Genomic DNA, 25,397 nt, shown 5'->3' on the forward strand with positions numbered 1-25,397 from the left:
TAAATATAATATTATATAAAATATTTTATACTCTCAAACCATCAAATTTAAAGGTTATATTATAATTTGACATGTTATGAAAATTTAGCAAATTTCCAAATGATTTGACAGACTTCTGTTTCGTTTCACCTGGATACCGATTTCAATGATTCCCCGACCCTCCATTTTGAATTGCCAAATTTCTAAGAAGAATGTGATTATTTGAATGGGAATTGGAAATTATTAATTAATCTAACACAATGATGTGTAATTATGTGGCTATGTGCTTCCTAAAGCCGAGAATGGAAATTACTAGTTTTACCTTGATAAATTCACTATTTTCTTCTATAAATTCATGTAAATATATAATAATAAATTAAAATTAATTATTTACACCTGTGAAGTAAAGAACAATAGAGTGGCATTAGTAGCCAAACCGACATTTGGAGACAGGAGGCATAACCGCACGATGCAACTTTCCTCGTCTCTTCTCTCCATGTTTCTTCCTCTCTTCTCTGTGATCTTTGTCTCTTTGACCGGAGTTTTCATTTGCATGCACCCAAATTTCATCTCTGGTCCTTGAACTTCTCACACCAATGGATAATCATCGTGATGAAGAATCATTTGACACCGTTATAGAAGCCAGAGAAGAATTCATGGTTTCACCATCAACGGGTTCAAATCCAACAATAAGACTCGCCCACTTTCTCAAACCCACCATGAGCAAAACCCCATCACCACGTGACTCTCCACCACTCCCTTCCAATTCCAACGTTAGAGAAAATGTTCCATGTGAAGTAGCGTTCAATGGGTGGTTACACCCACAACAACAATGGAAAACATGGGTTGACTTAATGAAACCCAAGTACGAAGATGTATGGGTGCAAGCTGGAATAGACAAAGCAATAATGGCTTCAACATTCACAATCAACAAGAACAGTGAAATGCTTATTGTTCTTGCAGAGAAGTGGTGTTGTGAGACCAACACATTCATATTTCCGTGGGGAGAATGCACGGTAACATTGGAAGACATGAAGTTATGTGGGGGTTACTCTGTTCTTGGGGCTCCTGTTTCTTTGTCTATTGATACCGATGAGGAGAAGGAAATTGAGGCGAAACTCCTCGCTGTGAGGGCAATGTTCTTCAGATCAAAAGCAAGAAGGGCTGATCATCATGCGTGGATGATGCACTTCATGGAGAATGCAAGGAGCCAAGTGGAGCATGAAGCTTTCTTGGCATTGTGGTTGTCAAGGTTTGTTTTCGCTTCTAAATCACATAGATCTGTTTTGAAATGTGTTTTTCCGCTTGCTGTAAAACTAGCCAGAGGAACTAGAGTAGCATTAGGACCTGCTGTTTTAGCTAGCATTTATAGGGACTTGAGATTGTTGAATAGTGCTATCAAGGGTTTAGCAAAGACGAAGAACGGGGGAGTTACTCTCTGGGCTCCTTTTCAGTTGGTAATTGTGTGGGCTTTAGAGAGGTTTCCGGCACTTCCGCCAAAGCCGAAGATGGTTGAACCAAGCCAGCCTATAATGGCTAGGTGGGATAGATTGAAAACGATGATTGATAACAAAAAATTGAGATCGATTATGGATCCGGCCGGGGTGAAAAAAGACGGCTTTCTTTGGCGCCCGTATAAGAATTCTCCACCACTTAAGCTTTACAATACAAAGTACTCTTGGGTGTGTGATAATCCTGATTTTCATAGCGAATTGGATTCATACATTCGCTGCTTGAGGGTCTCTAAGTTGGTGGGAATGTCCTGCATAGAGCAATACTTCCCGAATCGTGTTGCTATGCAATTCGGTATGGATCAGGACATACCTGATTGTACAGTTCCTCATCGCAACAAGGATCCTTGGATGGATTACATCCATCCAGTCATGGATACAAATTTATTAAGTGCATTGTGTGCCAGACAGCCAGATGTTACTTTAAGGTACTATGCTTGGTGGAGGCGACGGAAACTAGGCAAGGAAGAAGGCATGAAAACGGGATTAGGGACGGGGAATTTGTCACGAGGCTTGTCTAGGCAGGTGAAGGGTGATGGATCCTATGATTCGCCGTCTGGTTTACCTTCTAAGCGAAAGAGAGATCAAGAGGTTTTTAATCAGAAGCATGAGCTTACAATTGTAGAAAGATTGAGTACTTCGAGCAACAATAGATGTTTTGAGGATGCAGTTGTTCAAAACAAGAGCACTTTGTCTAGTTCTGAATCTGTTGACAATCTTCCTTCACTAGGTGAAGTTTTTCAAGCATATGGAATAATGAGTAGTGGAGTTCTTAATTTTGTTGCAAGTGACAATGTTGTTGGAGGATCAAAAATTGCTAATGTAGAAGATCCTAAAGCAGAAGGGAGCAAAATAATTTCCAATGAAAATGCAAAAGAAGGCAAACCGAAGGCTCATAAATTTTGTGGTACAGTTACAACTGGTTTCAACAAGGAAGAAAAAGGTGCATGCCATTGTATTGGAGAAATGGCATCTTATCTTGAAAACCGGATTCTGAAGCTTGAAAAAATGCATGCCATGCTCAAACTAGCAAAATTTCCCCCCCAAAATAAAAAAAAATTAGATCCAAGGCATTCAGTTCCTTAGTATTTCAGTTGTTAGTAAACACTAATGTTCCTTTTTGGCTTGTATAATCAAGAATCAACTCTCTGCATAGTATTCTGCAAGACAGGGTTGTGTTAGTGTTAGATTGACTATATAGTAAATGTAAATTTTGTTCAACTCTTTATCACATGAGAAATAGAATAGCTGGTACAAAGGAGTAGTTTAGCAAGTGATATATGCTTAAAAAACTGAGTTCAGAAAGGATTTGATTTCTCTTTAGTTTTCACACATCTAATCACCCTTGCCATTTTCCCCTCTCAATTAAAAAACAATGAATCAAACAAAATAATCAAAGCATGCAAAGGCAGAGAAAAAAGTTCACATTAGTGGAAAGTTGTTAGCATAAAAATGAACAGATAGTAAGATCATGGAAGTAGGATACACTATTACTAATACTATACTATTAAATTCTAATTGTCAACTTCCCTATCAATACAACAATACCATTAATATCAGAATCTTACTTTCTTGTGGTTAATTATGCTAACAGAATTGTTTCCCACATGCAAGCTGAGACATTAATTGAGCACCAAAGGTCTTAAACTCTTACTACCAGTTGTTGAATCTGAAGGCAAATGGCAAAGAAACCATTTACCATAGACATCAATACAAATGGCTAGAAAAAGCAAAGCTCCAAAGGTAAAAAAGGATCCATGCCTCATTAGAATATGAGCAAAGTGGGTAGTAGGAGGATCCCATTAGAAAAACCCTAATGAGAAAACCTCCATATTTGGTAATTTGATGTTGCACAGCTATGACTCGAAACGCTTCCATTATTCACAGGGAAGGCGATCTTAAGGGCAGTGCTTAGAAATCAGAGAATAAGAACACTTTGCACAAAATTGGACATTCAAATAACAGAAAATCAAACAAACTTTGGAGTATAGAATTTATCTCACAACGGATTCAAGAACAATGGATTGTAAAAACACATAATAAACGATTTGAGAATCCCTCAGATTATTTTTTTCCTCAATGGAATTCGGTCCACTACTTTAAATATTATAAATCGTCACAGGGAAGCATTAATATGTCATAAATCTGCATTAGAAATCAACCAAAACTCACCTAATCTTGAATACCAGCCAAAATAACAATTTTTAAAAAATAATAATAATAAAGATATAAGAAAGAAATATTAATAAAAAGCATCCAATGAGATGAAAGAAATACTGAACAAACTCTCTTCTTAAGAAATCTCCGAAACCAGCCGCTATGACTCGGACTCGGGGGCGGCACAACTTGGTTTCAGTTTAGTATTTAAAGGAAGGGACTTGGAGGTTAATTTTATTATTTTACCCCTACTCTTTTGCAAAATGACGCTTTAGTCCACATAACGATGGACTTTTGCAAACTAATGGGACTCGGAAAAAATATTCACGGTAGATGTTAGTTCTTAAATTTCAATTTAGTTTTTAAAATTTTAATTGTTTTAATTTAATTTTTAAATTTTTTAATAATTTATTAATAAAAATTATTAATAAGATTAAAATTTAAAAATTTAAAGATTAAATTAAAATAATTAAAATTTTAAGATTAAGTTAATTATCAAATATAATTTTAGAGAGGAAACTGAGTATTTTATCAAAAAATTATTGTGTGCTCTCAGAAGTCATAACAAATCAAATTTTTTGGAGTCACCAAAAAGTAAATCAAACTTTTTAGACGAAGATCATGGTTAATTTTTTTGGATATTAAATAAGAATTGCTGTAATTTTTTAATATTAAAAATTATGGTGTTTTACAAAATTTTAAAAATATAAAATTTGTAGTGTAAATTATCAGATTAAATTTATTTTAATTTATAAAGATAATACACAAATTATATATTATAATTTAATATTATAAATACACAAATTACATATTATCAATACAATACATGATCAGCATATTGTGATTACATATAATAACACCTCCAAAATATTATAAAACTCTATTCATTCTTCCATATTAAAAAAAAATTGAAGATCGCATCCCATTAAAGATTTTTTTTTCATCCTATTGTGACAGTATTCACTATTCACTCTATTCAGTAATTAAGTTGGCTTGTGTCGGTGGGAAAAAGATAAACCAGTTCCCTAGAAACATAGAAAACAAGGAAACTTGTAAGAGCTAACCAAATTTTCCACCCGAAAAAAGAATTCTTTTCGAAGCATGGAAACGAAGGAGAAGATAGTGATGGGTATGGTTGCGTTACTGCTTTCTGCTTTCGCCGTTAGTGGTTGGACCGGTGAAATCCATGGAAGAGTTGTTTGTGATGTGTGTGGGGATTCTTCTCTTGGACCTGAAGATCATGTTCTGGAAGGTCTCTATCTCTCTCTCCCCAATTTGTTTTAGTTTTATATCATTTATTTTTTGCCCTGAATTTTTGTTTCAGTTACCTTTCTCCTTGAATTGTGCACGTTGGGCTTGGAATTTGTATCAATTAACAAATTTGATGGTTGATTCTGTGATGTTTTATAGAAAGCTTGAGCCTCACAATATAGGTTTGTCAATAAGCATCAGGAAATGATGTTGTATAATGATACTATGCTGAATTGTTTTTTCTTGTGAAGAAATCATCACTAACAAAAGGGTGGATTCACTTGGATTGGTCAATAGATTTGAACATGTTCATAAGAATGGACAAGTTCTGGTGACAGTGGAGTTTATTTTTACTTTTTCTTTTTAACATTTTGCCCTTCAACTCTAGTGTGATGTCAAGAGAATATTTGTTAATGATCAAGTCCAAGATGTTGCAATTTTGAAATTTAGGTATTGTGGTTTATGCACAATGTTGCTCAATTTGTCACTTCCCTCTTTAATTTTCTTTTCTATTATTATTTCTTTTATTTGCATATCTTTGCTACAATCATGGGGCATGCTGATTCTTGAGAAATATACACTCTGTGGATATCAATTTATGAATCAGGATAGGAATGTTCCTACTTTCTTAATGATATACAGTGGAAAACATCGAAATCATTGTCATTAGCATAGATGGTGTAGTGATTTATGATGTTTCTGCTTGTTTAATTATAGATATCAAGTAAGTAATAGGGCAATTGAAGTTTCAGTTGTTCAATTTGCTCCTTTTAGTTTACTAACCATTATGTTCATGATAATTGCAATCTTGCTAAAGTTTTAGATTAACTTGTTTCTAATACATGAACAGAAACCTAACCTAGGATTATACTGTGTTTAACATAATTTTCTTTGTAGCCCCTAAAAATTGTTTGATACCCTGGATATAGCTTCCGCTTTGTACACTGACATAAAACTTATTACTGATTGAGATTGATAAACCAATCCTAACAGTTAAGGGCCTTCATCAGTCATTAAATAGGAACAAAAGGGTAAACCACTAATTCACAAGATTTTCGAGGTTTTGCCATTTCTTTTCATGTTATTTGAACTTCATGACTAATCCATTGAACATAAGATGTTATTGTAAAATGTGAACACAACCATCCTTTGGGGGGTGATATGACTTGGTGACTAATTAGCATCAATTACCAGATTCAAGTATTCAACTGTTCCTATTTTGATTAGTAGAATTAATGTATCTCTAGCCTCTGCTAGGAATCCAGCCAATTAGAAATAGGGACTTAATTTTAGTTTAGTGCATCATTAGGTTGGGAGGGTTTGTAACTATGCCTTGCTGGTGGCATGGCAGTGAAATGGAAAAGAATTCTGTTATGAGGGAGAGTCGAGAGATAGTGAGGGGACTATCTCAAAATTGAGGAAATTAGACTCAGTACTGGGAGAGTCAATCCTCTCAAAAGCTTGACATTCACTTGTTCTTTTTTTTTTCCCGATACATAAAACACTTGGAGGAGAATAAAGCCTCAATGTTTTTCCTCAAATCCTATAGATTCAGTAATGTGCTTGTGCATTTTTTCAATACCACATTGATGATTGAATTTTCCATTAAAAAAAAAAAAGAATTCTCACTGATCCAATTATTTGACTTTGATGTTTCGCATGATAGTCCTTCCATCATTCTTTTAGAATCATTTAATGTTTGATTATGTGACTCCTCGACTCAACCGATCCCATCCAGCGAGATAAAGTTTTATTGTAGTTGTTTTGTTATTTGGAATGACTAGGAGAATATATAATAATAAGAGGGGAATACTGAATAGGGTTTCCTATAAATTCGTTATCAATACCTTGTTGGCACATGGAAATGGATCTTCTCAATTTTTTTTAACACTTGAGGGAATAAAGTGTGATCTCTCACCATTAATTTTATAAGTGGGACCAAAAATAAATATGAGAGAGAGAGTAATGAAGGGTTAGATTAAACAATTGACACCATCAAGTTTTTTCTCCATTGGAGAAAATCCGCTCCCATTGGCACATATATACATACAATTGATACTTATTTGGGCTAAGCTTTCTTTATTCTATGCTTTCTTGCCATTTTAAGTAACCTTCTGTTACTGAAAAGTTTACCTCACAATTGTCTGATATCATTTTGTTAATTGCCCAAAAACTACCAAAAAAATGGTTTCAACATCAACAAGCTTTCATTTTTTTCATTTGAAATCTCATTGTTCCATTTATTTCTCTGTGTTGGTCCAGGTGCTGAGGTTGCTGTCCTTTGCATCACGAAGTCCGGGGAAGTTCTAAACTACCAAGCATTCACAGATGCTAAGGGGATTTACACAGTGGCCGAGACAATGCCGGAGAGTGATCGGTGGGATGCGTGCCTTGCCCGACCCATCAGTGGTTTCCACGAGCATTGCACCCGTCTCGCTGAGGGCAGTTCGGGGGTGAAATTCAGTTACAATCACCCATCGGGGTATTCACACACTGTCAGAACTTTCGTTTATCGACCTGTTAACGTTCCAACCTACTGCATTTGATATACATAATTACACACTTGCTTGTTTATGCTTGTGCATGGTTGAACTACAGCAAAAGCTGATGACCATAAGGGTATTTTCGTAATAGTATGTGGATGTATGTAGTGTTGTCCGGTTATGTATTTGAGCTTGGTCAAAAGTACAGAATGATATGTTAGTCAAACAATCAAACCATTGTAAATGACATTGCCATTGATGATAAGCAATATGATCAGTGATATAAAAGTTTTCACGGAAAGACAGCTACTATTATCAAGTACATTGAAAAAAAAAAATCCACCATCCTTTCTGAATTTCGAGTCATGCATAGTTTAATGGGAAGTTCTAAGATATAGATAGGGGAAAAAACATAAACGTAGACACGGATACATAAATATTAAAGAAATAGAGACAAAATACATGTGTTATGGTTTGTGTTATGTTCGGCAAAATAAATATACAAAGCACGTAAAGTTTTGAAAACTGTAATACCCTAAACATCACCTTAAGATTTTTATCTACCACCGCCAGTAATTTTTCAGTTAAGTCTCAAAATGATGCTTAAAATTGTACTCAAGTTTTAAAATAGTTTCTGAAATTAATGGTTATCTAAATTTATTTTCGAAGTTTCACTCCAAGACTTATAGTAATCTCTAAGACACTTTCTGTCTATCGAAAAAATGATGTGGACTCCTGCCACACTAGTACTCCAAAAATATTAGCGCGTCTTTTGCGTGGAACGACGTGGTGTGGTGTGTTTGATATAATTTTTCTTCATAGCGTTAAAACTCAATACTTAAAAATTTCATGAGATTTGTGCCCGCTTTTGATTTCAAACAACCTAACCAGAAGAAATGACTTAGATTTGTGCTTACTTTTTGTTTTGGCAACTCTCTCTTTTGTCAGCACCAAAATCTTTCGAGTACTGATTTAGTATTTATCTCTTTATTTATTTATTTTTTAAAATTATCTTTATTAATTTTTACACAGAAAATGTCTTAAAGATTATTATGGATTCTAGAATGCAACTTCAATAACAAATTTGAATAATTATTAACTTTATTAATCACTTTAAGTATCGAGTAGAACTTTAGAGACCACTTTAAAATTTAATTTCAATTTTTCTTTTTTTACTATTGTTTATGACTAAAAATACAAAATTCAGACAATAGAAATTTTATTAATAATATACTTAAAATTTAATAAAAAAATTTTTAAAAAAATTCCAAAAAGAGAGATTGAGAGAAAAGTAGAAAAAAGGAGGAACAAAGGGAGATGAGACAGACGAGGGACACAACCACAAACAATAACCATGAAGAAGGAATAGAGGAAGATGAGAAAGTTTGTCGCTAGTTAATGAATTATTATTACATGTACAAAATGAAATTTAAATTATCAGAATTTATTTAAGTGAACGAATAAGTTAATCATTTGACCAACTAAAATTAATTATTATTCAACTAGAGTCTTAATTCTTATGAATGTGACATTCACGTATTCGGTAGACAATGTTATGAAATGTCTCTTAAAGTGAATAAATATGAATTAAAATTTAAAGTGGTCCTGACACTCGAATCACAAAATAGTATCTAAAGTTAATAGTTTTTCTTTATTTGTAAATTATACCAAAATATGCATAATTTTAAAATCAACTCACACTTTATAAATTTAAATTCTATAATATAATCTAATTTTAAATTATGAAATTGAGTTTTAAATATTTTTTTTTAAAAATAGAATTTTGTTTGTTATGTTAAATTATTTCTAAACAAACTCTAAAAAAAATTGAAATGAAAAGCATGAAGCTGTCTCCCATACTAGCCTGGCCTCGCTTCCCTCAAATTTCATCCTTCAAATCAGCCAAAATTACAACTTGCCTTCCTTCGTCTTCATTCATTCTGAGAGCAGCCAAACACTGTTCTCCCAATGGAGAACCAGAAAACCGGTTCGCCCCTTTCTCAGCGACCCGATTCGTTCGGCCGGTTCGGCCGGTTCGGTGGCAAGTACGTCCCCGAGACTCTCATGTTCGCACTCACCGAGCTTGAGGCTGCGTTCCACTCCCTTGCCTCTGATGAAGACTTTCAGGTTCGCTTCTCTTCTTCGTTTTGCTGATTCTCTAAAAAAAAATTGGAACACTTAATGACTTGTAGAAGTTAGTTATGGTTAGTTTAATCTGTTAGTGGTTAGTTATTAGAAAATATTCCAGTGTGTGCACATCTATCAGCAACAAATGCTCTTTAGCTAACTTAATGAGAATCAGATTTGCTACATTTACAAATATGATCTCTTTAATCCGTGAAATTTGTTGATGTGACAATGAGATAATGATTCTGAACAAGAGAAATCATATGCTTTAAGAGCACATTAGAATTTTTCTTTAATCTAAAACGTTGGTTTTGAATTCGGCAGAGAGAGCTGAGTGGGATTCTTAGGGACTATGTTGGCAGGGAGAGCCCACTCTACTTTGCTGAGAGGCTGACGGAGCATTACAGGCGTGGCACCGGCGAAGGGCCGCAGGTGTACCTGAAAAGGGAGGATCTTAACCACACCGGCGCTCACAAGATCAACAATGCTGTTGGTCAGGCATTGCTTGCCAAGAGGCTTGGGAAAAAGAGAGTTATTGCCGAGACTGGAGCTGGTCAGCATGGAGTTGCCACTGCCACCGTGTGTGCTCGGTTTGGGTTGGAATGTGTTGTTTATATGGGTGCTCAGGACATGGAAAGGCAGGCTCTTAATGTGTTCAGGATGCGCCTCCTTGGTGCCGAGGTAAATTGTTTGCCCCTTTTGGTTGTACATATAATTGGTTTTTCATTTTATTAGGATGGTGCATTCTGTGTTCTAGTTTTCCGGAGAAATGAAAAATTTGTTAAGAAATTATCCTTTTGTTGGGCAATACTTGTTTATGTTAACTGTGAACTGTCACCTAAGTGACTGATACTGAATCTCTTCTGGTAATCAATAGCTAGGATTTCACACTTGGGGTCAGTTCCAAATGGGGTTTAGATTTGGTGGAGAAGTCTTAAGGATTAGATATGGATAAGATTTTATGAAAACTTAGTCTTTGAAATTTGGTTTACTCTTAAAGTGAACTCAACCTAAGTTAAAAATTTTAGCATGGGGATGTCACGGGAATAACGCATCGGCATCTGTATTTGCTAGATTTTGACTTTGAACATTTTGGTTGGCAATTATAACTTGGCTTTTAGTAGAGTGCAGCAGTTTCATTTGGATTATGTAGATGAACTAGTATAGCTGAATAAGACTAGACTGTTTTTATTTTCCATGATAATCAATATGCTTTATTTCTTAGGTTTGATAATGAGGTGATTTTGTTACGTAGGTGCGAGCAGTTCATTCCGGAACTGCGACATTGAAGGATGCCACATCAGAAGCTATAAGGGATTGGGTGACCAATGTGGAGACAACTCATTATATCTTAGGTTCTGTTGCCGGGCCACATCCATATCCTATGATGGTACGAGAGTTCCATGCAGTGATTGGCAAAGAAACAAGAAAGCAAGCATTGGAGAAATGGGGAGGGAAACCAGATGTACTCGTGGCATGTGTCGGTGGAGGCTCAAATGCTATGGGGCTTTTCCATGAATTTGTAGACGATGATGATGTTAGGCTAATTGGAGTGGAGGCTGCTGGACTTGGCTTAGAAACCGGTAAGCATGCGGCTACATTGACAAAAGGAGAAGTTGGGGTTTTGCATGGAGCAATGAGCTATCTTTTGCAGGATGATGATGGACAGATAATTGAGCCCCACTCAATAAGTGCAGGGTAATTCTTGCAGCAGATATTCTGTTACATATTTCCTTAGGTCTATTTGTTCCTTCAGTTTTTAATTATTATTGATTACATTGTGTAGATTGGACTACCCTGGGGTTGGACCAGAGCATAGTTTCTTGAAAGATGTAGGACGTGCTGAGTACTACAGTGTTACCGACGAAGATGCACTTGAAGGTAGGACTTACCCTTTAATGACTACTCAATTCGCTATACAATGTTTCGTGTCTCTTTTATCTTCTTTTCTTTTATATTACATGAAATTGTTCTCTTTATAAATCTCCGAGGACACAAGTTTCAGATGTGCAGAGAGAACGATCCCTTTAAAAATCTTTACAATAAACATATGAAATAGAGAGGAGCAAGAAAGAGAGGAATGGGGTAGCTCGAAGTCTTAGTGTGTGGTTAAGATATGTAGTTGGTTACTTAACTGTCATTTCTGAGCACTTGATTGAGAAATAATATTAACTTTGTTATGAAATAGTTTGGTGTAGAAATTTCCAAATGGGATTCATATAGCATTGTTCTATGATATATTCAGAAGCTTAGAAGTTGAAATTGGTTTTTATATCCCATTTCTTCTTTCTTCATTTCATGTATCCTGGTTCTTCTTTATCTGCAGCCTTCAAGAGACTATCACGGCTGGAAGGAATAATTCCAGCTTTGGAGACATCACATGCTCTTGCTTACTTAGAGAAGCTATGCCCAACCCTCCCAAATGGAACCAAGGTTGTGGTAAATTGCAGTGGCAGAGGGGATAAGGATGTTCAAACTGTGCTCAAGTACTTGAAAGATTGAATAATGCTATGGACATATCTTTTTGGCCAATGCTTGATTGATTTTTCAGTTTCAAGTATAACTCAACAGCTTGACCCTTGAAAGACGGATTCCTTTCCCAAGGAGATTGATATCTAATTCAGGAGTTTCAGGACTTTGGAGGATTCTTTTTCAGAGATGATTTGGGAATAATTCACCTTGTAAATTATTACTTTTTTTTTTTTAACTTGTAAATTACTACTTTAAAATAATAACATCATTATCATTTTAGATATTAGGTAATAAACTAATATTCTGGGTTTTTTGACATAAATAAAAATAGAGAAAAAGATAAATAAGTCTCTAATTTTTTAATTTAAAGACAAATAAGTCTTTAACTAATTAAAAATATAAAAATATTTTTTATTTTTTAAAATAGACGTTTAAGTCTTTTTATTCAAAATGTATGAAGACAAATAGATTTTTCACAGAAATTTAAATATTTTATATTTTAAAAAATGAATAATGCTATTGTATTTTAATTAATTAAAGATATATTTGTCTTCAAATTAAAAGATTAGAGACTTATTTATCATTTTCTGGTCAAAATAAATACCGATTTGCTAGAATGTTACAATTCTGCAAATATTTGAGAATTTGACTTTCTTTTATTTTTTAATGTAAATTGCTACAGGTGATAAGGGGGTTTATAATTTGCTCATAAAGCACAATACATGCATCGATTTGTGGGGCCCAATTAACAATAAATTATTGGAGTTATGGGTTTCACAATTTGTTCAAAAAGCCCAATTTGCTGTAATGATTTATGAGCAAATTTAACGAAAATTAATTGCGAATAAATCAGTGCAGGTGTTGGATTTTCTAATTTGTTCATAAAATTCCTACATCTTTCTCTCTTTCAGACATTAAAACATGCCGAGTAACCTTGTATTTTAGAGCCAAAATATTATACTGTATGCTACGGTACTTTCTGAAGTGCGAAAATCGAGACATCTTTTCGTCTGAAGTGACCAATAACATAGTCACGTATAACAAGTTTTTTCCAATTGATGATCTTTTTCTTGGGCCACGGAAAAAACATATCTTTTGGTCTGTAACCGAAAAAAAAAATTGGTAAGTATGTGAAAAGTGTATGGGTGTGTATTATGTATTTAGGATTGTGGGTTGTCCAATTTATTAGGATACTTAAGATTGGGGGTTGTCCAATCTACCGACCAAAAAAAATGATTGCTTTTAAAGTAATAAATTTTACAATCCCGCTACGTTATTAACAGCTATCAACTTCTGTCAACTCTTATTTATGACTATGTTTAATATAGAAGTATCTTTATGGATGTGTCTAATAAAAATATCTTTTTTATTGTTGTGTCTAATAGAAGTGTCTTTATATATGTATTTTCTAAATGTGTCTATTTATACATGTGTTTAAAATATAGTAATTAATTATTATTAATAATAAGTTGGCAAATAGTATATTAGTACCCTATACTTTTTCTAAATTTTATATATTAATAAAAATGTTTAAAAATATATATTAAAAACAAAAATGCTCTACAACCAAGTGAATTACCCAATTATGTCTAACAAAGTTATATAATCGTTTTTTAAATTTATGCTCACTTCTTTTTTCTCTTTTGTACATTGCTGCTTTTTTTTCTTTTTTTTTTTCATTTTTTTTAAAAACAAGGAGTTCAACACAATAAAGTGGAGCAACTAATTCAACACAACAAACCAAACCTAACAAAATACCAAGACAAACAGCGTACCTCTCTCTATCATCTCCGGCATAGCCATCAACAACAAAAGGAATCCATACTTTTCCACTTATTGGAACTAATCACAGTCAAGTTGATAATTTCTTCAACGCTTTTGCTTTTATTCTGAAAGATCCTTCTATTTTTTTCTAACCAGATGTTCCAGATAACCGCACAAAAACACCTCAATCCCTGCTCTCGATCCTCCTTCCTCCTCGGTCCAACATAGTGTTCTTTCATCGAGTCTGGAAAAGACCATTGTCGGCCAAACCCAAATATCCAATCAGTCCACACCTGCCAAGCAAATTCACAACCGAAAAACAAGTGATGTACAAGTTCAACATCATTGTTACATAAAATATATACATTATCTTCCTGGCTGATAATTCAAAATCGGCTTAGTCTTTCCTTTGTATTCACCCTACCTATCAAGACAAACCAAGCAAACAGCTCCACTCTTGGTGGAACTAGCCTTTTCTAGATATTCTTAATAAAACTGTAGTTGGTAACCTCCTCCGAAAGCATTTTCTCCTGCACCACCTGCTTTTGTTATTGTCATTGTCTTCACCACTACCGCTGCCGTCACCATCACCTCATCCTATTCCTCCTCTTTTTTTATTTGAATTTTTTTTCTTCTTTTCTTTTTCTCCATTATCATCACCATCATTATCATTATCGTTAGAAAGTGAAACAAAAAGAATTATGAAAATATAAAATAAGAAGAAAAATATAAAAAAGAAGAAGAAGACGAAGCTGTAAAAGATAAGAAGGGGAAAGAGGAAGTTTTGAATTAGACAGAATTTATCAAAAAATAATACCGAAATTTTTTAACAATAACATATATATATTTTAGTTTTGACACTGAAATTTCAATGCCACTTTAAATAAATTTCAGTGTTATTTTTGTTTTTAGCAAGAATTCAATCCAATAAATGTGAATCTACATTCATTCAACTAAATAAGATTGTAATATATATTCATTTAAGTCTAATGAAAAGCAATGCTTCTAAGAGAAGATATAAGCATAAAAGAAAAGAAAGAAAGAAAGAAAGAAGAATAAAAAGTAAAAATATGCAGCATTAAAGAAGAAATTTCTATGTTTTATAACAAAATTTTGATCTTAAAATTATAAAATTTTAGTGCTATTTTTGTGTATGGCAAGAATTTAATCCAATAAGTATAACTCAAAAAATTTATATGTCACGATAAAAAAATTTCGGTGTTATTTTCGGATAAATTTTGCATAATTCAAAATTTCTCCTCTCCTTCTTCTTCGTTATCATATTCTTTTTTTTTAGAAAAATACAAATAAGTTCCTGACTTTTTATCTCGCAGACATTTAAATCCTTAAAGATTGGAAAATACATATACGTTCCTGACCTTCTCAAAACCAAAACATTTAAATTTTTCCGTTATGTTGAGCTTTTGAGACCTAACACAGATGTCTGATGTGGACTCTGTTTTGCTGATGTGGCCGTTACAGTGTGCCACGTGGAGGTGCGAAATGGTTAAGGGATAAAATAGTCCCCCACACCAAAAACGACGCCATTCGAGTCCCCCTCCCAGCTATTCTTTTTGCTTTTTTACATTTTCCTATTTCCACTATTTTCACCACTTCTATTCAGTCTTCTTCTTCTCTATGTTAGTCTTCCTCTTTACCCCTTGTCTCTTTGTAGCTACTTTCTTTGGAGACACCATTTTTTTCCCTTCAAAGCTTTTTTCCTCTTAGCATTCTGATCTCCTCCATTGTTATTACTTGAATCGCTATCATCTTCAAATCCTGGTGGTGGAGGTTTATACAACAAATCCTTCGTATTCTCATACCCATTATCAGAGAAGGAGGACGTGTGCAGTCCCTCTAGAGCATCATCTATATCCACTGGTCTATCACTTTCTTTACCAGTAGTATCAACAATCTCAGGATTATTCACAGGGTGGTCAAAGTAAATATAGAACTCATTCATCTTTAAATTCTTCATTTTATTCTCTCGCATCCCATTGATCCTTGCATTTTCTGTCGGGATATGCAGCCCTGACTCAATGTCTGGATTAATTGGGTCATACCAGTAAACAACCTTGTATGATTGATATCCTAGGCTCTTGAACAAAGTTATTCAGTCCCTGAAGTTGACAAAATCAATGTCCATCTTCGAAAACTTCTCTACCTTACCATGCATATAAACAAGTTCACCACCACCTCTTCTAATAAAATTATCCCATGATAAAAAACTGGCACCACATAATAATCATCCATCTGAAAAAAAAAAGAACCAACGATTCTTATCATTCCGAATTATTCAAACATGTGTTTCACTATTCTATAAAACTTAGTTCCATTCGCATGCAATTTTACTCATGATCAGAGATAACAATTACACAAAACAACTTTGTCCTAACACAGATTTCACTGTCATTCATATAATAGGTTGCAATTTGTGAATCAAACCCTAACCAACAACAAAATAAACCCACATTACAATATGCATCATGAATCTATTCTCAAACTCCTGTACCAACTAAAATTCTCTTACAGAAAAGGAATTAATGAGGTGAACGAAACTTGCCTTCGTAGACGAAGAAAGATGACAAGCAAACAATGCAGTTCCTTCACTTTCTCCTTTGACGACTTCACCACCACGTAACAAGGAAAAACTGAGACTTTCTTTTTGGAGGGAGAAACAAATTATTACTGTGACTTTTCAGTTTTGATATTTGTTATGAGTTTCTGTAATTGTATTATTCTTTTATGGGTTTTAAAGGAAATGTAGAAAAACAAAACGAAGAGTGTGGGAGGGGGACTCAAAAGACGTCGTTTTTGGCGTGGGAGATTATTTTGTCATTAACCATTTCGCACCTCCACATGGCACACCGTAATGGCCACGTCAGTAGAATGGAGTCCATGTCAGACATTTTTGTTAGGTCTCAAAAGTTTAATGTAACGGAGGAATTTAAATATCGTGATTTTGAGAAGGTCAGGAATGTATATATATTTTCCAATTTCTAAGGATTTAAATGTTTGAAAAACAAAAGGTTAGGACCTATTGTCTTTTAATTTTTCATAATTCTTTTGTTTTATTTTCATAACAAAAATAAAAATAAAAAATCAAATAAAAAAATTACATACATAATGATGCAATAATTACTAAAAAGAAAAGAAAAAAAAGTAATAATAGCAAAACAATAAAAAAATAATGACAAAAAATATATACAAAAAAAGAACACAAAACAAAACTCAAAGAAGTAGGCTGAGATATAAAAAGATGCACTAATAATAAAATCGGTAGTATCACCTTATTAAAAATTAGTGCAACTGAATATTCTTTAAATATTGTTCTTTATATAATTTTTAGAAAAAAATAAAAAATAAGTAATTTTTTATTTTTTAAACAATTAATATATAAAAATAAATGTTTAAATTAATTAAATAATAATAAATTTAAAAAAAAATCACTAAAGTTTGAAAATTAAACAACACCTACTATTTCTGGTCAAAAATTACAAAACGTATGGACGGATAGTTGAGAAAAGCAAGGTTATGAAAACCGAACCGGTCATCGAACCACTCTAGGTACTGGTTCATTGGTTTATAGGTTCAACCGATCCAACCGTGGTTGAACCGTAAAAACCGTTTTATAATAAAATAATAAATAAAATATAAATAAGCACATAAAAATATAATTATAGTCTAATCTAAACTTGAAAATATCATTCAAATTAAAAGTACTACATAAACCAAATGTTATAATCTCATTCAAATACAAATTCAAAGCTCGGAGTTTGTTGTTCCTCTTGTGCTATTGCTTCATCAATTGCATCCTCACACTCATCGGTACCCTCTTCGTTGAAACTTACTTTCTTTTTACTAGTTTTACTTTTCTGAATCTCTTTCAACAAACCTTCCATTTGTTTTTCTACATCATACGGAACCTTAGAACACTTCTTAATGTCTCCACCTATCTTCGCCAAATGCTTTTTCATTCTATTAATTCCCCCGCCCCCAAAAGTACTCAGACAAAATAAGCATTGGTAATGTGGTTTTTCATTTATATTTTGTAAAGCAACATATCTCCAAACAGGATCAGTTTTTCCTCGAACATTAGAAGTACGTGATTGACTTTCGTTAGATCCGGGAGGAAGAGAAGGTTCATTCGAAGCCGAGTTATTCTCAACATTATTATAGAAGCAGAATTATTTTCAGCATTATTATTCCTAAGTAGGTCTTGGTTGATACTTTCTTCCATACCTAAATATTACCAGCAATCCAACCCAATAATCTCAACTCCCAATAATCACAACAAATGAACATTGAATCAATCCAGAATTCATAATTCAATTCACAAAATCAACTCTCAAAATCAGAGTATACAAAACGTCAAAACCAGAATCAGAGTATACAAACAACATCTCAGGTTCAAAAAAATCAGAATTCAATTCACAGAATCATCTCTCAAAATCAGAGTATACAAAACGTCAAAACCAGAATCAGAGTATACAAACAACATCTCAGGTTCAAAAAAATCAGAATTCAATTTACAGAATCATCTCTCAAAATCAGAGTATACAAAATGTCAAAACCAGAATCAATTCACAAAATCAATTCATGTTTCATCACAGAATCAGTTCATACTTCATAATCATATTTCATCACAGTTTCATGACTTCATCAGAGTTCAGTCAGTTCACAGAGTTGATTTCACTATATCAGTTGCAGATACTCAGAATTTCGTCAAAATTCTTTGTTCACAGAGTTCAGAGTAAAATTCATCAGAAAATCATGTTCATAAATCATAGCTAAATTAAAAAATAAAACTTACCTGGAAATGAGGCAGACGCTGACGGCGAAGTGGCTGAGGGCGCGACGGAGGCTGAGGCCGCGAAGCTGCTGAGGTCGCGACGCTGCTGAAGGCGCGAAGGAGGTGACTGCGTTGAGGGCTTCGGGCGTTCTGTCTCTCACAGTGGTGGCCGGTGGGTCGTGGTGGGTCGTGGCCGGGTGGCCTCGTCGGTGTTGTTCTGTCGGAGTTGGAGTGTGGGTGTGGGTCTGTGGGACGCTGAGGCTGGAATTAGGGCGAAGGACGTGAGTGCGTTGAGGGCTTCAGTTCAGGCGTTCTGTCTCTCGCAGTGGTGGCCGGTGGGTCGTGGTGGGTCGTCGCTGGGTCGTCGCTGGAATTTGGGTGAAGGAGAAACTGAGAAACACGAAGATTGAGTGGTGAAGGCTGAAGCACGAAGAGTCGAAGACGAAGGAGAAAAAGGGGAATTAGGGCTTCGGCCTTCCCACATTGCAAAACGACGGCGTTTTGCTGTCAGTTTAAAAAACCGGCCGGGTCCCGGTTCGGTTCGACCGACTGGTAACCGGCCGGTTCGTCGGTTCAAAGCCGGTTATCAAATTCTGCGGTTTCCTTTGTTGACCGAACCGTTTTAGTGTCCGGTTCATGGTTCGACCGGTTCGACCGGCCGTTCGAACCGGTTTTCAGAACATTGGAGAAAAGTTGAACTCCTATTTTCAGTCAAAGTCATAGTCAACGCAATTTACCAGTAGGGAAAATTGCAACGTGGCAAAATCTGGTTCGACCCAAGACGTGTCCTTACATTTCGAACGTAACTTGAAAGGACCGAAATAACCTCCGTGTGTTGAACTTTCAGAACAGAATCAGATAGGGACAGAACAGTCAAATAATTGGCTCCCGCATTGTCGAAACCGTTGGGAGGGAAACGGAAACTGTTGTATTCCTCTCTCACTTCCGAAAGCAACGACAATGGAATAAGCAACTCAGCTTCATCTTCGTAGTGAGTTGCGTTAGAAAAGAGTGAGAAAGAGAAATAGAGAGAAAAGGGGGAGGGTTTAACGTATTTTGTTGACAATGATCAAATGGACGAAGCAGTTGAATGCTGCATTTGGGGCTTCGTTTATTTGGTTGATTTGCTTGATTTACTTCACCCAGGTTTCAATTATTTTATCTTATTTTCATTCAGATTTTGAGTATTTGCATATAAATCAATGTAGGGTTTCTTATTGGTTTTGTTTGTCACATTGGGCCTTTTCTTTTCAATATATAGTTGCTCTAGTTGAATTTTCTAATTTTTAGTTTTGAATTGAATAAGATGACTCTTGCTGTTATCTGCTGCTATAGATTAAGTTAAATACTGATATAACATTTTTATTTGATTTCAATTTGCATCCAGATACATTGATTTTACAAAAGTTTTGAAGTGATTATAGTTTGTAGTTGATGATGGCTTACCCTTTGTGTTGTGTGAGTTTGATTTATAATTTGCTTTGTAAATGCAGGGTTTTAGGTCTTTTGTATGGACAGCTATTTCCTACCAGCTCAAGGATAATCTCAAGTTGTCACCATCAGCTTCTCAATTTGTGTTTTCAGTAGCATTTTTCCCATGGAGCATTAAACCATTATATGGGTATGGAACATTGGATGTTTTATTTATTGTTACTTTGCATTGAGCATTCACAAACGAATACATGTAAGTAGCTCACACAGGAGATTGGTTCATGTATATGATACTAGTGCTAACAAATCCATATCTTAGATATATTTGCATATTATATCAACATAAATGATATCGTTGTGATTCTTTCCTGTGCTGATGTTTGTTTGGAACTGTTCTTGAACGATAGTGGGAATGACTTTGTCATCTGTTTTTAGCTTTCTTTTATACGTTGAGAATATATAACATGGTATGTTAGAAATGATCTTTAGTGAATACAACAAGGGAAAGGACAAGGAAATTCTGAGTTATGTATAACTGTAACTGTTCATTATCATCTTTAAATACTACTCTTAATTGGAAGAACATGCAGGGATGGTTTGTATAGTGATATGAATATTCTCATCAAATGGAAAAAGAAATGAGCCAATAATACATAAGAGGATACAGGATTAACTTTGACGGAAAAATGACTCTTTTTGAGGTGAAAGTAGCTGGTAAAAAAGAATTTTACTAATGTGTTTGAATGTACCTACTAAACTTAGTTGACAATTGATAGCTGCAGCTTAGTTTGATGGTTTTCTGTATACGTTTAAACTGTATATATCTGTTTGCCACATCAATTTTGTAATCTGATTTAGTCATTGCTACACAGAATTCTATCGGATTGTTTCCCAATTAAAGGAAAAAAACGAATTCCCTATTTAGTGCTTGCAACTGTGCTGTCCCTTGTGCCATGGTTAATTTTAGGCCTAAGCTCAACCTTGAGGGGTTCAACATGGCACCTGACGATATTCTTGACTATGCAAAACTTGGGCTCGGCCATGGCAGATGTTGTAATCGATGCAATGATTGCTGAGGCAGTACGATATGACCGGTATTTTTTCATCTTGAATCTTTATTTCCATTTGCTTTAAACAAACTTCCATATATTGAATGATATACCTGCATATTGATATTGGTAATAGAGAAATGTGGAATCATATCATTAAACAAATTTCCATATATTGAATAGTATGACTGCATAGAAAATTGTGAGAGAATATTTTGAAATAGCAGGCAAATCTGAAAAGAATTACTGTTTACCTAAAGAAACAACTACACAGAACATTGCAATCATAGAGGCTCTTTTTTTTTTTTTTGAGCTTCTTCTCATTTTCTCTATCTTCAGAACTAGGTGGAAGATGAAATCAAAGGCGGGGTGTTGTACCTCCAATAATGAACATATTAATTCTTGATCACCAAAGAAGTAATGTAAAGAAACTGAGATTAGATAAGGAATAAAGTTGAGTGGAAATAGTATGATTGTTAAAATTTTAACCTATGTACCTTGTGTTATTTTATTTATTTATTTATTTATTTATTTATTTATTTATTGTTTTGGATTTTACTTGAAGTTAGGCTTCTTTAGTAATTTTATGTATCTAGTTTCCGTTTAAATGTACTATACTTGGTTTCATTTTGGTTTTCCTTTGATACTAGCATGCTAACCTTCTGATCAAATGAAGATTATTTGAGTTTATTCTTGCTGTAATATAATGACTTCCAAAAGTTTTACCAACCTTTTAACTTAGTCATATTTTAACAATTGGATTCACATACAAGGTCTTACCTTGAGGGAATTTCCATTTTTGAATCTTCTAGGATGAATTACTTTCTTGGACTTGGCAGTGTAGCAGATGTTATACCATTTGTGTTTGTCTGTTTTTTCTTGGATGATGTACTTAGATCATGCTATCTTTTCTAATGATTTTAATTAATACTCTGACCAATTGCTTGCTTTTCTTGTCAGGGCTTCATTTGCTGGTGACCTCCAGTCAATATCATGGTCATCGATGGCTTTGGGAGGAATATGTGGTAGTTTGTTAGGGGGATATGCATTATCCAATTTACAAATAGATGTTATTTTCCTTTTATTTTCTGTTCTACCATGTATACAGCTGTTGTCATGCTATTTTGTGGATGAGAACACTGCAAACATCAAATTTTTATCAGAAGATTCTATAAGACATCCCCTTACGAATGGTAGCGCCCTTGATGAAGATGAAGATATTCCTTTCAACAAAAAGAAAAAGTCCCACAGCACTACGACAAGAAGAAAGAAGGTGAAAACAAAGGGGAAAACTAGAGCAATAAATACTAGGAAATCTGCTGGTTTTGAAAAGAGAGATTCCTTGTCTTTCAAGTGGTTCCATTCTTTGAAGAATGCAATTTATGACCTGTGTCGTGCATTTAGACAGCCCATGATCTTGAGGTAACGAAAGTAATCTAGACACTAACTACACTGTATATATTTTCAATTTTAGTGTTATATATTTAATATTATTGATGTTTCCTTCTCATGAGCACATTTCCTTTTTGAGATTTGCTAGGTATAGTAAATCTACATGCCTTTTTCTTTCCTACAGCTCTTCTATCCACATAAATTAGAAAAACTTGAGTAAATAAAAAGATAATCTTTGTCCTTCATGGTGGTTCTCAACTATTTGGAAATTGGATGTAACCATTGATGCTGAGAAAAAAGAAAACTAAAAAGGTGTCGTTCCTAGCGTGATTATTTATAGATGCATATGTAATTTAAGATGATTCTCTGGATTGTTTCCTGATTAATAGCAATAAGTGATGTTCCTTAACAATAAGCAGTTGACTGTTGATCATTGTTTGTGATATTTTTCTTTTCTTCTTCTTCCCCTTGCTGTTGTCTGCCTCTCTGCAAGTGTATGTTTTTTAGTGGCTCATTGCAGAGTGATTGAGTGAAGCTAGTTAATTTTGTGAGTATGCTTTGAAGAGTGTACTAAGAATATTTGTTTTCTGTTGGGGAGGGAAGACCTATGTCATGGTTTTTACTTGCCCATGTTGCCGTTCCCAATCTTTCAACAGTCATCTTCTACTACCAAACTGAAGTTCTGAAGCTTGAAGCATCCTTCCTAGGGACTGCACGAGTTGTTGGATGGTTAGGACTTATGCTGGGAACCCTTGTTTATAATCGCCATCTGAAGTATATGACTCTACGAAAGATTCTCATGTAAGCAATGGAAGATTATTTTGGTGGGAAGCTAACATCTGTATATTGATTTACTAATATGTATGTTTTCATTCTGATTATAGGTGCGCCCATATTGGTTTGGCATTCTCAAATCTTTTAGAGATTGTCATTGTGTCTAGGAAAAATATAGCCTTCGGAGTATCAGATAGAATTGTGGTGCTCTTTGGCTCTGCTCTTGCTGACGGAATCAATCAATTCAAGTATGGCAGCACTTCTATTTTAATTTTTGGTCTTTACTAAGCAATTTTGATAGAAGATGTGTGATATTTTTTAGCATAATATGACAGTAAGCATGTAAAAGTATGTGATCTTATCCAACTTCACTCCATAGTCATCTCTAATGAGAAGTCAAAACATTTGGAACAGATTGGGGGCAAATGATGATCCCTTGTAGTAACACCATCTTCATATTATTACAGTGGTAGCAAGTCGGGTTGTTTGTGCACATGATGTGTAAAGTATCATGGTGATTTACACATCATCTACCATTCAATGGTGGATGATGCATGAATCAGCACGGTGTCCCACAAATATGCACACCATTTTTTGTGTGAGATAGTATCTTGTGTTTGTACTTTTCTAATGCATTTTTGGTTGTCAAATAGGCGTCATTTGCATTGTTGTAAAGGAGCTTCTGTTTGCCAGAAATATAATTGTTTTTCTTGGTATTTGCAGGTTTATGCCGTTCCTGATCTTATCTGGCCAACTATGTCCTCCAGGAATTGAAGGAACTTTATTTGCCCTTTTCATGTCAATAAACAATTTGGGAGCAACACTGGGGTCTTTTGTGGGTGCTGGGTTGGCTTCTATATTGAATATTGATTCAGGATCATTTGACAATCTTCTATTGGGCATCATAATTCATACCTTGTGCAATTTCATTCCAGTTGCTTTTCTGTTTCTGATACCCAAAGAAGCTACAGGTTTATCAGCATAGATTGGAACATAGAATCCCTAATTGGGTTTGGGTTAGTATTTTTTGTCCCCCTTAAGGTCTATGGCAGTGAAATAGTGATTAACCTGGTTTAGTGGTTTATCCGTTTATGCAAATTTCTATGAGAACAACACTGATTATACTTATTTTGTAGATACTTTGTTTTGGTCAGCAGCATTCTACCTAAAAATGAGGAAAGTAGGAGGGTTATAAGAGAGAGGAGTATAGTTTTGGCTAGATGAGAGTGGATTAAAATGCTTTTGCTTCTTTGAATTCATTTCAATATTATAAAAAAAAAACGAGCGTGTCCTGAATGAATCATGCTCTCTAAAGTTAGGGTATGCTTGGATGTAAAAATGACGCCTTTTTTCCTTGTTGAAAGATGAGCTTCATGTATAATTCTATGTATCCAATTCATCCATGAAAATCGTAGTCTCATTTTAACGTCTCATTTAATGGATAAATGAGACTTATAGATTCGGTTGGAAGTGAGTCGAGCCACACTAAGTTTAAATTTGATTTATAAAAATTGAGCTCGACTCATTATCAGTCGATTTTATTTGTAAAGCTCAAGTTTTGATCACCTAAAATTCGCGAGTTGGTTCAAGTTTATGAGTAGTTTCAAATAATATGAATATAATCTATAATTTTATATAAATAAATTATAATTTATATATATAAAAAAATTAATTATATATGCTTTTATTTATCAATTATAATTTATATCTTCTATCATAATATTATATATAAAAGTGTATAATATTATATATAAAAGTGTTGTGTACGTAAAATTATATATTATTTTTATAAATTGATAGTATACAATTTATAATATATTGTTAATATAACTAATTATAATAAATAATATATAATTGAGCTAGCTCATGAGTTATGAGCTAATAAGTTGAGTTTATTCAAATTTTAACTCGACTCATTTAATATGTAAAATCAAATCTAACTTTAGATTTGGCTTATAAACTCATGAACTTAGCTTATTAAGTAACAAATTAAGTTCGAACTAACTCATGAATTAGCCTTTCTGTTATACTTATAGAGAACTAAAAATAGTCTTGAAAATGGAAGGAAAACACGATACCAAAAAAAACAAAGCTGAACCAAGTTTTCATGATTTGGATTTGATCGATTAAATGTTAGCTGCATTCCCATGTAATCATTATTGTTGAGTTTAGTTTCGGGTATTACAAATAAACTATAATACGTGTACATATAAAA

General features: G+C 34.1%; 4 protein-coding genes across 5 annotated transcripts; all 4 read left to right on the top strand.

Moving 5' to 3' along the window:
• Nucleotides 1-422: 422 nt before the first annotated feature.
• LOC107479463 (uncharacterized) lies at nucleotides 423-2,639 on the top strand. The gene has a single exon (XM_016099618.3). It carries the CDS (start codon nucleotides 576-578, stop codon nucleotides 2,574-2,576), a length of 2,001 nt encoding a protein of 666 aa, XP_015955104.1. The 5' UTR covers nucleotides 423-575; the 3' UTR covers nucleotides 2,577-2,639.
• Nucleotides 2,640-4,624: 1,985 nt separating this feature from the next.
• Nucleotides 4,625-7,682, top strand: LOC107479706 (uncharacterized). Its single transcript, XM_016099838.3, has 2 exons — nucleotides 4,625-4,899; nucleotides 7,161-7,682. The coding sequence occupies exons 1-2, from the start codon at nucleotides 4,749-4,751 to the stop codon at nucleotides 7,442-7,444; spliced, it is 435 nt and encodes a 144-aa protein (XP_015955324.1). The 5' UTR covers nucleotides 4,625-4,748; the 3' UTR covers nucleotides 7,445-7,682.
• Nucleotides 7,683-9,244: 1,562 nt separating this feature from the next.
• On the top strand, nucleotides 9,245-12,291 carry LOC107479542 (tryptophan synthase beta chain 2, chloroplastic). The gene is made up of 5 exons (XM_016099696.3): nucleotides 9,245-9,508; nucleotides 9,833-10,189; nucleotides 10,764-11,206; nucleotides 11,295-11,389; nucleotides 11,835-12,291. The coding sequence occupies exons 1-5, from the start codon at nucleotides 9,350-9,352 to the stop codon at nucleotides 12,008-12,010; spliced, it is 1,230 nt and encodes a 409-aa protein (XP_015955182.1). The 5' UTR covers nucleotides 9,245-9,349; the 3' UTR covers nucleotides 12,011-12,291.
• A 7,112-nt stretch (nucleotides 12,292-19,403) lies between these two features.
• Nucleotides 19,404-24,677, top strand: LOC107479783 (probable folate-biopterin transporter 4). 2 transcript variants are annotated; one of them, XM_052256824.1, is made up of 8 exons: nucleotides 19,404-19,682; nucleotides 20,030-20,157; nucleotides 20,840-21,061; nucleotides 21,977-22,438; nucleotides 23,012-23,209; nucleotides 23,293-23,430; nucleotides 23,906-24,198; nucleotides 24,319-24,677. In XM_052256824.1, the coding sequence occupies exons 1-7, from the start codon at nucleotides 19,602-19,604 to the stop codon at nucleotides 24,165-24,167; spliced, it is 1,491 nt and encodes a 496-aa protein (XP_052112784.1). In that variant the 5' UTR covers nucleotides 19,404-19,601; the 3' UTR covers nucleotides 24,168-24,198; nucleotides 24,319-24,677. The 2 variants fall into 2 exon arrangements, with proteins under 2 accessions (XP_052112784.1, XP_015955399.1); XM_016099913.3 differs by lacking the exon at nucleotides 24,319-24,677 and having other exon boundaries at nucleotides 23,906-24,258.
• Nucleotides 24,678-25,397: the final 720 nt, after the last annotated feature.

This window comes from Arachis duranensis, chromosome 1 (assembly GCF_000817695.3).
Source record: "Arachis duranensis cultivar V14167 chromosome 1, aradu.V14167.gnm2.J7QH, whole genome shotgun sequence".
Lineage (NCBI taxonomy): Eukaryota > Viridiplantae > Streptophyta > Magnoliopsida > Fabales > Fabaceae > Arachis > Arachis duranensis.

What these genes read in the sequence shown, in the direction of transcription:
- LOC107479463 (XM_016099618.3), top strand. Translation starts at nt 576, where the DNA reads ATGGATAATCATCGTGATGAAGAATCATTTGACACCGTTATAGAAGCC.
- LOC107479783 (XM_052256824.1), top strand. Translation starts at nt 19,602, where the DNA reads ATGATCAAATGGACGAAGCAGTTGAATGCTGCATTTGGGGCTTCGTTT. An exon ending in GAGGCAGTACGATATGACCG is followed by an intron (nt 21,062 to 21,976) that starts GTATTTTTTCAT and finishes TTTTCTTGTCAG; the next exon opens with GGCTTCATTTGCTGGTGACC. An exon ending in ACTCTACGAAAGATTCTCAT is followed by an intron (nt 23,210 to 23,292) that starts GTAAGCAATGGA and finishes TTCTGATTATAG; the next exon opens with GTGCGCCCATATTGGTTTGG.
- LOC107479706 (XM_016099838.3), top strand. Translation starts at nt 4,749, where the DNA reads ATGGAAACGAAGGAGAAGATAGTGATGGGTATGGTTGCGTTACTGCTT. An exon ending in TGAAGATCATGTTCTGGAAG is followed by an intron (nt 4,900 to 7,160) that starts GTCTCTATCTCT and finishes GTGTTGGTCCAG; the next exon opens with GTGCTGAGGTTGCTGTCCTT.
- LOC107479542 (XM_016099696.3), top strand. Translation starts at nt 9,350, where the DNA reads ATGGAGAACCAGAAAACCGGTTCGCCCCTTTCTCAGCGACCCGATTCG. An exon ending in CCTCTGATGAAGACTTTCAG is followed by an intron (nt 9,509 to 9,832) that starts GTTCGCTTCTCT and finishes TGAATTCGGCAG; the next exon opens with AGAGAGCTGAGTGGGATTCT. An exon ending in CGACGAAGATGCACTTGAAG is followed by an intron (nt 11,390 to 11,834) that starts GTAGGACTTACC and finishes CTTTATCTGCAG; the next exon opens with CCTTCAAGAGACTATCACGG.